The following is a 14,466-nucleotide window of genomic DNA, read 5'->3' on the forward strand; positions in this document are numbered from 1 at the left end:
TAGCATTAATGAATTAATGGGATACTTGCCCGGAGAGGTGGCTCATGCCAGTAATCCTAGCACTCTGGGAGGCCGAGGCAGGTAGATTGCTTGAGCTTAGGAGTTCAAGATCAGCCTGAGCAAGAGTGAGACCTCCATCTCTACTAAAAACAGAAACACTAGCTGGATGTGGTGGCTGGCTCCTGTAGTCCCAGCTACTGGGGAGGCTGAGCAGAAGGATTACTTAAACCTAGGAGTGTGAGGTTGGTGTGAGCTATGATGACTCCATGGCACTCTACCCAGTGAGACAAGAAAAAAAAAGAGGCTCAGCGCCTGTAGCACAGTGATAACAGCCCCAGCCACATACACCAAGGCTGGTGGGTTCAAAACTGTCCCAGGCCAGCTAAACAACAATGACAACTGCAACAAAAAATAGCTGGGTGTTGTGGAGGGTGCCTGTAATCCCACCTAATGGGAGGCTGAGGCAAGAGAATCGCTTAAGCCCAAGAGTTTGAGGTTGCTGTGAGCTGTGATGCCTCAGCACTCCACCAAGGGCGACATAGTGAGACTCTGTCTAAAAAAAAAAAAAAAAAAATGATTTTTAGTTTAATCACATCTGCAATGCCCCTTTTGACCTGTAACGTGATGTATTCACAGGTTCTGAGGATAAGGATATCAGTGGGGGGACCATTACTCTGCCCACCAAACATAGGTTCATTCTCCCTAGATTATCCAAGATCTCTTCTTTTTTTTTTTTTTTTTTTTTTTGGTTTTTTGGCCAGGGCTGGGTTTGAACCTGCCACCTCCGGCATATGGGACCGGCGCCCTACTCCTTGAGCCACAGGCGCCACCCGATCTCTTCTTTTTTTTGAGACAGAGTTTCACTTTGTTGCCCTCAGTAGAGTGCTGTGACATCACAGCTCACAGCAACCTCCAACTCCTGGGCTTAGGCAATTCTCTTGCCTCAGCCTCCCAAGTAGCTGGGACTACAGGCGCCTGCCACTATGCCCGGCTATTTTTTTGTTGCAGTTTGACCAGGGCCAGGTTTGAACCCACCACCCCTGGTGTATGGAGCCGGCACCCTACCCACTGAGCCATAGGCACTGCCCTTTTCCTTTCTTTCATTTTTTTGAGACAGAGTCTCACTTTGTCACCCTGGTTAGAGTGCTGTGGTGTCATAGCTCACAGCAACCTCAAACTCTTGGGCTCAAGCAATCCTCTTGACTCAGCCTCCTGAGTACTGGGACTATAGCACCCCCCCTTCCCACTACACACAACTAGCTTTTTCTGTTTTTAGTAGAGATGAGTTTTTGTTTGTTTGTTTTTTTAAGACAGAGTCTCACTGTGTCGCCCTCAGTACAGTACTGTGGCGTCACAGTTCACAGCAACCTCCAACTCTTGGGCTTAAGTGATTCTCTTACCTCAGCCTCCAAAGTAGCTAGGACTACAGGTGCCCACCACAATGCCCAGCTATTTTTGTTGTTGTTGTTGTTGCAGTTGTCATTGCTGTTTAGCAGGCCTGGGCTAGGTTCAAACCTGCCAGCCTCGGTGTATGTGGCCAGCACCCCAACCACTGAGCTATGGGCGCCAAGCCTAGAGATGGGGTTTTGCTCTTGTTCAGGCTGGTCTTGAACTCCTGAGCTCAAGCAATCCACCTACCTTGACCTCCCAGAGCGCTAGGATTGCAGGCATGAGCTACTGCATCCAGTCTCCAAAGACCTTCAAAGAGAAGAATATTGGAACTGAATCTTACAGGTTTGGTTATTATTCTCATTCATCAGACAGAAGGCAAAGGAGGTAAGAAGTGTAAACAAAGGCATCCTACTTACTGGGACACTGAGTTGAGGAAGGGACATGAGCCCAGAGTCTGCAAGCTGCTCAGAGGGCACCTTCTGATGCTTAGATTAGAGAAGAAAAGTAGAAGCTAGATTGTGAAGGGTTTTGGAGGTGTGTGCTTGGGAGTGATGAGCAGTGAAGGAGAAGGCAGCAAAAAAGATTCAGAAGTAGCCAAGAGGAAGAGAGTGAGGCGAGAGCTGATCTGGAACCCAGAGAACTTCAAACAGAAGAGTGAGACTATTGAATGGCCTTCATGGCAGAGGGTGGCCCTGAGGCTAGGTGCATGGGCTCCAAAGTTAGCACAAGCTTGAGTCGTGCCTTCACTGCTTACAGCTCTGTGATGGACCTGCCAACACCACTGACACCTGGCCCACCACTTATGTCCCCTGACGCTGCAGGATACAGACCACAGACAGCATCCCACCTCAATCATCTGCCTGCCTGGCAGTCCGTGGCTGCTTTTTGGGCCCTGAAGTTTTCAGTCTTGTCAGATCCTATGACCAGAGGACAATGCTTAACCAACAGAAGATGGGAGGCCAAAGGCTACATCTCCTTGTCTGCCAAAGGCAGGCATTGAAAAATTAAATAGTTTTATGCTGCTACCGTGACAGTCCTGTGGGTCACAAGTCTGGTGTGGATCTCTCAGATGCATCCTCTTTCAGAGGTTTAGTGGAAAATCTGCTGCCTTGCTGTTTCCACCTGCTAGAGGGTACCTGCTTCCTTTGGCTTATGGCCCCTTCCTCCGTCTTTAGAGCCTGCAATATGAGGCTGAATCTTTCTCATGCTATCATCTCTCTGGTTCTCTCAATCCCTTTCAATCCCTTTCGCACTTTTAAAGAGGCTTATGATTACCTGGGGGATAATTACCCTATCTTAAGGTCAACTGATTAGCAAAGTTAATTCTATCTGCTGAGGGAGGGAAGTGAGCTGAAATTGAACTGAATTGAAATTCTTCCTTTTCTTATAACATAGTTTCCGGGGATTGAACATAGATGTCCTTGTGTGGGCCACCATTCTGCCTGCCACCAAGGGATGGCAATCCAAGGGGTGTCTTGGATTGGCCCCAACAGGGCTGAACTCCAGTTGCTGATGAGGGCACACTACTCCTTAACTTTTTTTTTTGAGACAGGGTCTCACTCTGTCCCCCTAGGTAGAGTGCCGTGGCACCACAGCTCACAGCAACCTCAAACTCTTGGGCTCAAGAGATCCTCTTGCCTCAGCCTCCCGTTAGCTGGGACTATAGGCACCTACCACGATGCCTGGCTAGTTTTTCTGTTTTTAGTAGAGATAGGTTCTCACTATTGCTCAGGCTGGTCTTGAACTCCTGAGCTCAAGCAATCTACCTGCCTTGACCAAGAGTGCTTGGATGACAAGTGAGCCACCACATCCAGCTCTTAACTTTCTTTCTGGCTTTTTTCTTTCCCTGTGTGATTTTGCCTACTTTTTGTGATTTACATTTCCTGGAATCACCTCCCACATTATCCCTTCTCCCTATGTCTTGTCTTGAGGTGTGTTTTGTTTTGTTTTGTTGAGACAGAGCCTCAAGCTTGTCACCCTGGGTAGAGTGCTGTGGCATCACAGCTCACAGCAACCTTCAACTCCTGGGCTTAAATGATTCTCTTGCCTCAGCCTCCCAAGTAGCTGGGACTACAGGTGCCCGCCACAACGCCCAGCTATTTTTTGGTTATAGTTGTCATTGTTGTTTGGCAGGCCCGGGCTGGATTCGAACCTGCCAGCTCTGGTGCTATGTGGCTGGCCCCTTAGCCACTTGAGCTACAGGAGCCGAGCCTTGAGGTATGCTTTGGAGGAACCCAAACAAAGACAGTGACCTTGGGCAAGTTACTCCGTAAGTCTGAAAGGAAAGTATGTAAAAGTCTCTTCCTCTGGGGTCTGTTGGGAGAATTCTAGAGAAGATGCTGTCAAATGCTTTGCACAGAGGGGTAGTCATCAGTCCTGGGCAAGATAAGCTATAATTGGGGGTAGAAACCAGGGTGCAGGCAAGGACCCGCCTTGGACAAACCGAGGGCAGACCTCCCTCTAAGACACTCACCCTGGTGGTCAGAAGCAGAAGTGGGTGGGGCAAGGTGGGGGAGGGAATTAAGGGAGTTCCTTCAAGGACATCCATTTTCTCCTTAAGATGCATCTGCTCTTGAAAGCAGTAAAGTGTGGACGGACCTTTGGGGACAATCAGGAAGATTAGGAACAACATACTCAAGGATTTTTGAGCTGTTGGAAAAGTCCAACTGCCACTGAAGCACACACATCCATAACAGCATGATCTGAGTTTTCTCCTGGCTGGTGACAGGACTTGGAAGAAAGTGGACAGCGGGACCTAAGCCTGGCCATTTGGGGGTGAAGATGGTCACAGAATAGGGCAGAGCGGGAGGCTGCAGGACTAACAGCAACTGCTGGGTCTGGGCTGGATGGAAGGATAAAGGGGCCACTCACTTTGGACACAAGAGGTCCCCTTGAGTTGGAGTACAGGGTTTAAAGAAAGAAGTGGATGAGCTGGGCGTGATGATTCATGCCTGCAATACTAGCACTTGGGGAGGCCAAGGCAGGTGGATTGCTGAGCTCAGGAGTTCTAGACGAGCCTGAGCAAGAGTGAGACCTCCCCCCACTACTAAAAAAAAAAAAAAAAATAGAAAAGCTACCCAGGTGTTATGGTGGGTGCCTGTAGTCCCAGCTATTTAGGAGGCTAAGGCAAGAAGATCACTTAAGCCCAAAAGTTTGAGGTTGCTGTGACCTATGATGATGCTGTGGCCCTCCATCCAGGGTGGCAGAGTGAGACTGTGTCAAAAAAAAAAGAAAGAAAGATAGAAAAAAAGAAAAGAAAAGAAAGAAAAGAAGGGAGGGAGTGAGGGAGGGAGGGGATGTGAGATGGGAATGCCCCCCACCCCACAATGAGATCTTGGCCACTTGTGTATGGACAAGATGGCTCAGATGGTGGCATATGCTGGACAGTAAGAGCCTGGATGAGAAAGGCAGGCCACAGGAAAGTAATGTCACCAAAGCTGCTGTGGGGTGGGCAGAATGTGGGCTGCAGCAGAACAGGCAGTCTTTCATCCCTCTGGGTTTCAGGGGAAGCAGAATTCTTAGGGCAGCTCCTCAAAAGCATCAGAATTACCCAGGGAGCCTGATAACCTGATAAATCCTAGGTCACCATACACACTTCAGACCTGCTGGAGTCCTTTCCCGTGGTGGCTTAAAACCACAGAACTGTAGTCTCTCAACAGGCTGGCCATGTGAAATTAGGGTGTCAGCAGGCCCGGGCTCCTCCACAGGCTTTAGGGAAGCATCCTTCCTTGCCTCCTCTAGCTTCTGGTGTTGCTGGTGGTCACGGTGTGCTGTCACCCACTCTCTGCCCTGGTCTTCACCTGGTTGGACTCCCAGAGTGTCTCCTCTGTGTTGCTGTCTCCAAATCTCCCTTTTCTTACAAGGACACAAGCCACTGGATCTAGGGTGTGTCTTAATCCAGCACAACTTCATCGTACTTTGATTACATCTGCAAAGATAAGGCCACAGTCACAGGTACCAGTGGTTAGGACGTCAAAACATGTTTGCCTGGTGGGGGGGAGGAGCATACACAGTTCAACCCATTACACCTGCTAGATGTAACTTTTCCAGTAGGTAAATGTGTGTTTTTTTGTTTGTTTTTTGCAGTTTTTGGCTGAGGCTGGGTTTGAACCCACCACCTCTGCCATATGGGGCCAGCGCCCTACTCCTTTGAGCCACAGGCACCGCCCTAAATGTGTATTTTTAATAAGCCTCAGCCAGGTAATGCAACCCAGGGGAACCATCACTCAGATGGAGACAACAGAGCCTGAAAATCCAGGGGAGGTGGCTCCCTGGAATGGGGTTCTCTTGCATCCTTAGGGGAGGACTCAGAGAGAGGGCAGTCTCAGCAGGAGAGAAAGCAGCTCAAGTCTAGGGCAAAGGGAGGGAGGGGTGAGAGGTCCGCGGGACCAGCTGGGGCCAAGCTTGCATCCTGGCTGCAAATGAATTGAGGCATCTGTGGCTTGCACCCTGTGCTCCAGCTGTTTTGCAGCTGGTGGAGAGACCCATCCCAGTGAGGGTGTAGGGGGAGGAAGAGTTTGGTTCTGTGGTTGTTTATCTCCTACAGACTTAGCAGAGATCACCTCTGGCCAGCTCCACCTCTCGATTTCCAAGAGCTCTGTCCAAGGTCTTTTAACTTTTTTCCTGAGCTATCCCACCAGGTTAATCTCCCCTCCAACTGAGGATTCAAATACTATTTTCATGCTGATGACTCCACATTTGCATCCCAAACTCTGAGAATTACCCTATCCCAAGCTCCGGACCAGTTTTTCAATTACCACCCAGGTAGAAGGTCCGGCTGTCTGGAATTTTAACATTGCCAAAGCTGAACTCACCCCCAAACTTGTTAGTAGCATCAGTACCCACCCCGTCCCCCAAAGTAGAAATCTTATGCTTCTTCTTCTCCATGGTACACCCTAAATCACATCAAGTTCTTGTCTTTGGCAACATTCCCTCTGCTTTCAACATGAGGCATGACTAGTACAATAACATATTAACTAAAGATGTGGCTCCAATATTGTCACCAGAACTAAACTTATAAAAGACAAATCTGACAAACTGCTTGTTAAGGCATAAATGCCAAACTCCTCAATGTGACATACAAACCTTCACATAGAGCCCTGCAACCTCTGCTGTATCACTTTTCCCCACCCTCCCAATCTTTTTTGTAGCTGTGATAATTTTTCTTTTTTTGCTTAACCCCCCCCCCAAAAAAAAAACAACTCCAGGACCAAAAATGCAGTATCTATTTTAAAAGGGGAAGGAGGGCGCAGTAAAGAGATCTGCACCCTTATTCTCTGATGCTGGTGTCACATAGGACTTTGTGTGTCCTTCCAGATGATTCCGAGGCAAATCCAAGCAAGTCAACGACAGAAACATGCCAGGCCCACAAAAGTACCGTATCACACTAAAGAACCCAGTGTTCTTTCCAAACTTTAGGGCACGGAGAAAGGACATAAAGCCAGGGGGAGCCAGCATCCACCCGGTCTTCCAGGTGGCCTCACATTTGCCTTCACACCTAGATGAAAACCCCAGGGAAATGGCAAGCAGAACCTTTCAGAACGTAGCGTGCAAACGGTAACCCAGAACATTGCTGACCCCAGCATTTGCAAAACGCTGACCCAGTTCCTAGAAAAAAGTTTGGTGGGCCTTCCTCCACACCAGTTTTAAGGGAAGCCCTAAAAGACGTCGACTTAAATAAAGCATTTGCTTTATTTTTCATCAGCAATGCATTAGACCCTCGGAAACCCTCAAAGAAGTTATTTCACCAACCGAAGCCCGCCCCATCTCGACGTCAATTCAAACACATACAGTTGATCAGGTCGCCACGTTTACTGGAATGTGTGAAAGACAGGGTAACGGGGAAGCTTGTTTTTGGCCAAGATTTCCTACCAAGAGTATGCTCAGTGTTCAAGAAACTTTGCAGGGCACTTCCACATTTCACTGAGACTCCGGGCAGTTTCGAGGCCGAGCTAAACAATAGGAGGGAGAGTTGATGGGAGTCACCGCGCACCAAGCGCGCTGTGTTTTGAAATCTCTCCCTAGCGCAGAGGCCGCTTTTCCTGGGCTCCGTGGCAGATTGTTCCCGTAGCCATTGTCCTCCAGGGCGGTCAGGCGGCAACGCGCGGGGAGCGAGGGACAGCGTCCCGCAGAGCGCGGCGCGGTCCAGCCCGACCGGGCGGCGGAAGCCGTTCCCGGCCCTTCCAGCGGGCCCGGGCGCCAAAGGCTGCTGCCAATGCAACTCGCAACTTTTGAAATCAGTCCTTTTTGCATCATGCAACGGATGCCACCGCTCCTTGGGTTTGCAACCCCCCACCCCTCCCCCGAGACCAATCATTGCCGCGCTCGGGCCTGCACAGCGCCCCCGCCCCCTTCCCGGGCCGCAAGCAGCCACCGAGCCGCCCCAGCCGCGGCCCGCCGCCTCTTAAAGGGAGGTGGCCGGCCTTAAAGGACCCTTGACTCTCAGCTGGCGGGAGCGCAGCCGCCCGGTTGGCGCAGGGCCGCGCCGAGCCAGGCGAGCTCCCGCGGCGCCCCGGCGCAGACCCGGACCCCGCCGCCGCCGCCGCCGGAGCCGCATTTTTATTCAGGCGACGCTTAAGGGAGCCCGGCCGCGCCCGGTGCATTGTGGGAGCGGCCCGCGGCCCGCTCTCGGGAGGAGGCGGAGGGCGCAAAGCGAGCCGGTAAGCGGCGGGCCTGGCGAGGGGGGGCGAGACACCAGGCTTAAAGGGGAACATTGGTCCACAGGCCCGCGGCGGCCGTTGCAAATCCCCCTCCGGGCCGCCCGGGACCGTCGGGGAGCGGTGCACGGCCGGCTCCGCTAGTCCTGCCTGGAGAGGGGCAGAGCCGGGCTTGGTGGGGCCGCTTTAAAAAAGAAGCGCCGCCCGCGCCGCCGCCGCCGCCGCCGCGCGGGGCCGGGGAAGGAGGGAGGGAGGGCGGGGAGGAGTGGAGGGGAGGGCGGCGGCGGCCACGCAGGGGTTAATTTTTTCGCCCGCCGACATTTTTGCGCGGCGGCGGCGGCCCGTGCGCGCGGCTGGGGGAGCCGGCCCCGGTGTCCGGGGCGAGGCGCCCGGCGCCTCCGGGCCCTCCCCGCCCCCAAGCGGGCCCCGCCGGCCCCGGGAGCCCCGCCGGACCGCTGGGCCGCGAGCGCCTCGAGCCCTCCCCTCGCCGGGGGCCGCGCGCGCCTCCCGCCGCCCCCGGGCGCCCAGAGCGGGATGGCCGGGCCCGGGGCTTCGCGCCTCCTCCGCCGGCCCACCGGCACGCGGAGCCTTTAAAGGCGGCAGCCTGAGACTTAAGGTGTCCCCGAGTGTCATCCTCCCGCGGGCTTCATGGAGAGCGCCGGGCCCTGCGCCAACGCCGCGGGGGCCGCCACTTTGTGCACTTGCGGGGCCCGGGGGTAGGTAGGTCCTGGGCCGGTGGGGGTCGCAGCCATCCCCGGGCCGCTCCGCTGACCGGGCTCCCCGGCTCCGCGCTGGTCTGAACAAAATAGAAACGTCTCCGGCTGGCAAGGGTTAAAAGTTAGCTTTACATATTCATGTCATTGTTTTAAAGGTGTAAACATGTGGCTTCTGGGTCCGAGTTGACCATCTCTCATTTTGCACCTTCGCTCCCCTCTTTTTGTTTAATTTCTCCAAATTTCCCCCAAGCACCTCCTCTCTCTTCCCAACCGCTCCAAAAGTGTAAGCATTTGTTTTCTTTTAAGGTTGGAATGTGAGTCTGTGATTTCTGTCCCTTGTTGCATTTGGAATCTTAAAACTCCTGAGCACCTTGTTGACTGAGGGTGTTTAAGACTTTTTTTCCCCTTAAAACTAGGGAAGTTAGTCCCCCAAATTCTCTTCCTCACCTTTTCGAGGGTGGGGAGAGGGATAGGGCTGGGAGGTAAGAAAATAACTGGATACCTCGTGAGCTGGATTTGGTTGAGGCCGTGATAAATGCGAGGCATTTGTGAGGAAAGGACTTGCTGTTTTTGTTCCAACGCCTCCAAGTCAAAGTGGCATTCAAACTTTTTTCCTAACTTCTCAAGTCTCATCTCTTGTGACTTGCTTTGCGTGCTCCCTCTTTTCATGCAGGTTGTTTTGTGGGAATCCTGTTGGAGGGTTTGCCCCTGTCCATTTCCCCCTGGAATGCCTGCTAAGCTGCTCATCGCAAACTTGTTTTTATACCGAAGATGTTCTGAATGTGAGATTTATTTTAAATGAGCTATGTACTTCCCTGGGGATGGAAGACTCTATAAATGAGAATTATGTTCTTAATCATAAGTTTTATGAGGGAAGCTGACCCAGAAACTTGGGGTGTCTGTAATTCTATGCCCAATAAAGTGTGGAGGTTTGTAAACCCTAGGAGCACAGGCTGGCTTTTGCTTGAGCCCCAAAGTCTAAAAAAATGAAGAAGGTCTCATTCCGGAGACTCATGGTAGTACCCAGTAGTATAAATGCTATGATTTAGTATGGTTAGATTTATTGTTTTAGTTCTACAATGAAATGGTAACGAGCGCTAGCATCTTTTGTTAGTGATATGTGTACTGGTTGGTTGGGTGGCATGTTTGCTTTCTAGGAAATAGCATTGCATTATAATGTCAGAGGACTTCCCAAGTATTCCCTTGAAAAACACAAACTTTGCTGTGCTAAACATCCGTTCCAATTTTAAGTTGTGCCCTTGAGTGAAGCCTCCTATTAGGTTTGGATTATGTTATATCCTCCTGGCTCAGAGGCAAAACATGTTTTGTCTTAAATTAGGACTTAGTGTCAAAAGGAATTTAGTCCAAAACATTTGCATTATTGTCCTTTTCCACCGTTTCTATTGGGAGGTTCGTTTTTCCTACGTGAGATACCAAAAGATATCGGAAGGTTTTCTGGAAAAGTCACATTACTGAGGACCTCTACTTTGTGGTGAAAGGACCAGTGGTACAATTGTAATGCTGCACCGTAGAAGAAATTTTGAGACTTACTGTTCTAGGTGGCATGTGTCATGTGAGCCTGCTGGCCTGGCCTGCCTTCTTCAGAGGAAATCTTCCTTGCTGGCTCTCTTACCACAGTTACCCAGTATAACCTCACATCAGGTGTCAGATCTTTTCTGTAGGTGTCCACATTTTTTAAATGATTTATTTTGGCATGTGCATCGCTATGGTGAGAGATCAGTACCCCTGAATCACATCTACTTTTCCCTATCTTATGTTCACTTGACTTGTTGACAGTAGCATCAGAATTCTTTGATGTCTTTGTGTTTTGGCAATACCCAGGTGGATCTGTCAAGAACTCAGCCAGCCAGGAGAGGGAGGGGAGGGGCTGAGCGTGAGGAGTGGGCCCAAGAACCATGTCTACTCGGGAGTCCTTTAACCCGGAGAGTTACGAGTTGGACAAGAGCTTCCGGCTAACCAGATTCACCGAGCTGAAGGGCACAGGCTGCAAGGTGCCCCAGGATGTCCTGCAGAAATTGCTGGAACCCTTGCAAGAGAACCACTTCCAAGAAGATGAGCAGTTTCTGGGAGCCGTTATGCCAAGGCTTGGTACGTACACTGTTGTTTCTTTGATAGTCTGCAATCCATCAATTAGTCAAAAAACAGACTTCTATCCCACATTCCCTATTTTTTCCCCCTTTCAGATTTTGTAAGGATTCAAAGAACCATCAATGGTAACTTACGTTGTTGTAACTCATTTGGAGGAAGTACTTGTTGGATAAGCATCAAGATGCGTATAACAACAGTTATTAAAAAGCTGTGAAATATGCAATTGAGATAATTATACTATAGTAAAAGCATTTTTTAATTAAATCAGATTTTCTGCCTAGCAAAAGATTAAGCAGAAACTGCTTTATGTCCTGTTCTTGAAATGACCCCTCAAATATTTACGTTTTTTTCCTTGCCCCAGCAATGTTGGGGGAGTCCTCTGCAGTGTGCATTCATTGAAAATCTGCTACGGGGGTTGGCTCACACCAACCTAGCACTCTGTGTAATCCTAGCACTCTGGGAGGTCAAGGCAGGTGGATTGCCTGAGCTCAGGAGTTCAAGACCAGCCTGAGCAAAAGCCAGACATCATCTCTAAAAATAGCCAGGCATTATGGCCGGCACCTGTAGTCTCAGCTACTTGTAAGGCTGAGGCAAGAGAATCACTTGAGCCCAGGAGTTTGAGGGTGCTGTGAGCTGTGACACCACGGCACTCTACCCAGGGGGACAAAATAAGATTCTGTCTCAAAAAAAAAAAAAAGAAAAGAAAATTGAAAATCTAGGTGGAGGGAAGCAGAAGGAGTAGAGACTGGATGAATCTGTACTTGACTCCAGGGTGTCATCTGGAATCGGGGGCAGTTCTTTTTTCCTTACTAAATTCCCAATCAGTTGTGGTTTCTTTTTTCCTAAACACAGAGCTCAGAAGTTCTAAGTTCTTGGGATATGGTTTGTTATTGTTATTGTGTGGGTTTTTTAAGTACACATTGCATGACCATAATCATTTTGCCTGTGTGTGTTTGACTGTTCTAGGGGTTTAGATGTTCTGTAGTAACCTTGTGACTTGATCAGCTTTCTTACATAAGTTTTCATTTCTTTTGGCACATTATTTTGTTGTGAAGTCCTGTCTTACCACACTGGTTCTGAGCCCAGGGTACTCCTTTCTTCCTGGTATAGATAAAACGTTGCCTTGGTTGGGAAGGAGAAAAACTCACTCCCCAGGTTCCAGTGGCCTGTAGGACTGCACCGGCTCAGTTTGAAAACAGCCCTGCTTGCTTGTCAAGAAATGAGGGAAGCTCTTAGATACCTGTCAAGAAAAATAAGCTACTTAATGGTCAAAACAAATGAAATAGAAACTTTATAGATGAATTAATAATTCCTATTAGTAACTCCCCCCCTGCACTTTTGTTTACTAGTAGTCACTAATGTACTTAACCTCTTGAGTCTCAGTTTCCTATCTATAAAGAATAACTATTAGATACTGTGTGGGTACCAGATGTACCGTGTGCGTTTGTACCTGCACGCATATTAGTGTGTATGCGTGGACATGTATATACATATGTATGTTTATATTTTTAACTTTTTCCATTGAATGTCATATTTCCTGGATTAAGAGATGGTATTGATTGAAGGATGAACCAAAACAGCTTTTAGACGTGCACATGCTTACTAGATGTATCCTAACTAAAGAACTGTTACAGTAAGAGCATGTTAGAACCTGGTACATCTGTTGCCTGTTACTTTAGAGCCATCAGGTATTAATTGCTACTGCTGGTGGCAGTGGCGGTAGTGTAATTTATTTTTCTTGATGGGTAGTGCCCGTCTTGCTGGAAGTGTTCTGGAATTCCTCATTACCTCTTGATAATCAAAGGCCAAGGCTTCCCCATACTCCTTGGCCTTTTCCTGTTTGCCCTCTACCTGGACTGTCCCTCTCTTTCAGTTTGAAACCCTAGTTTTTCAAGGTCTGTGACCCATCTCAGGCTCATGCCTTCTCTTCCTTCCTTGAAATTTAGTAGGTGATTTCTAAACCAGTTGCTTTAGACCAGTGCTGTCCAAAAGAAATAAGAGACAAGCCACTGTGTAATTTAAATTTTTTCTGGTGGTCACATTACACTGTTTTCCAAAGTAAATAATATTAGACCCAGAATAACCAGGTGTTGGCCTTATCAATTTAGGGAGAATCCGTGGAGTTTAAAGTGTGATTCTTGTCCTATTTCCACTTAAGTGCTGAAGAGCATTGTTGGAAGTGACACATTTCTGAGAGGCTATGCCAGTACTGTTTACGTGAATTATGCATGTGCTCATCCGACAAATGAAAACAGATCACCAGTAAAGTATGTTTCTTATCTCAGATTTGTGAGATTTACTATTCTGAAATTAAATTCTGCATTCCCAAGCTGGGCCTTTCACCAAGAGTTTCTGCTTTGCGATCCAATTGAGTAAAAAAATCAGCCTGTCTTCATCGTCCATGGCTTTTTTTTTTTTTGGAATAATGAACATTTATTACATGAACTAAGACAGGAAAGAGGAAGGCTTCTTGCCTGTAGCACAGTGGGTACGGCGCCAGCCATGTGCATGAAGGCTGGTGGGTTCAAATCCAGGGCCAGCTAAAAAATGACAACGGCAACCAAAAAAAAGGAGAGAGGAAGAATTATTTGCCTTTCTGGGCCTTGATTTTCCTCAGAACTCCAGCTCTTTGCCTTCTAGCATATAGCCATCTGCTCGGCCACACTGGCCTGGTCTTGATGCAATGCATGCTAGAAGCTTGCCCTGCTGGAGCTGCTCCTCCAGAAGACTGCAGTCCATGGCTTTTTATTAAACTTAGTCTAACTCTGACACCCTCGCGTGCAGTGCAATGTCATTATTATAGCTCACAGCAACCCCAAACTTTGGGGCTTCAAGAGATCCTCTTGCCTTAGCCTCTCGAGGAGCTGGGACTACAGGAGCCAGCCACTATGCCCCGCTAGTTTTTCTGTTTTATTTTTTCTATTTTTAGTAGAGATGGTGTCTCACTCTTGCTCTGTCTGGTCTCCTAACTCCTGAACTTAAGCAGTCCATCTGCCTCAGCCTCCCAGAGAGCTGAGATTAGAAGCGTGAGCCTTTACACCCGGCTCTTTCCAAATATTTAGAAATGACTTTTATTTCTAAAATTTTCCCCGACTTGTTTAGCAGTTTTCTTTTTGATGGACAGAAGGTAAACTTTTTTATTTTATTTTATTTTATTTTTGGCCGGGGCCAGGTTTGAACCCGCCACCTCCCGTATTTGGGGCCAGCGCCCTACTCCTTTGAGCCACAGGTGCCGCCCAACAGAAGGTAAACTTAAGGCTAGTCCCTAAGTTAGTAAAAGTGGTATTTATAAATTTTTCACTAGGGGAGGGAATATTTAAGAGGAAATTTTAAGATTTCCTTTTAAAAAAAAGCTTTTGGGCTGGGCGTGATAGCTCATATCTGTAATCCTAGCACTCTGGGAGGCTGAGGCTGGTGGATTGCTTAAGCTTAGGACTTTAAGACCAGCCTGAGCAAGAGCAAGACCCTGTCTCTACTAAAAATAGAAAAACTAGTCGGGCATTATAGCAGGCACCTGTAGTTCCAGCTACTTGAGAGGCTGAGGTAGGAGGAATCTCTTGACCCAAAGAGTTTGAGGTTGTTGTGAGCTGTGA

At 48.9% G+C, this 14,466-nt stretch overlaps 1 protein-coding gene across 7 annotated transcripts in view; it reads left to right on the plus strand.

Moving 5' to 3' along the window:
- Positions 1 to 7,169: 7,169 nt before the first annotated feature.
- The window catches only part of SEPHS1 (selenophosphate synthetase 1), a 28,520-nt gene continuing 21,223 nt past the window's right edge, over positions 7,170 to 14,466 (plus strand). The window contains exons 1-3 of one of the 7 annotated variants that reach the window (XM_053572645.1): positions 8,410 to 8,768; positions 9,438 to 9,546; positions 10,607 to 10,873. In XM_053572645.1, coding sequence (XP_053428620.1) covers positions 10,681 to 10,873 — 193 coding nt within the window. In that variant the 5' untranslated portion in view covers positions 8,410 to 8,768; positions 9,438 to 9,546; positions 10,607 to 10,680. Of the gene's footprint in view, positions 8,052 to 8,409; positions 8,769 to 9,437; positions 9,547 to 10,606; positions 10,874 to 14,466 lie in introns of those variants that run through there. The other 6 variants (XM_053572646.1, XM_053572649.1, XM_053572643.1 and 3 more) reach the window with 6 other exon arrangements.

This window comes from Nycticebus coucang, chromosome 20 (assembly GCF_027406575.1).
Source record: "Nycticebus coucang isolate mNycCou1 chromosome 20, mNycCou1.pri, whole genome shotgun sequence".
NCBI classification, from domain to species: domain Eukaryota; kingdom Metazoa; phylum Chordata; class Mammalia; order Primates; family Lorisidae; genus Nycticebus; species Nycticebus coucang.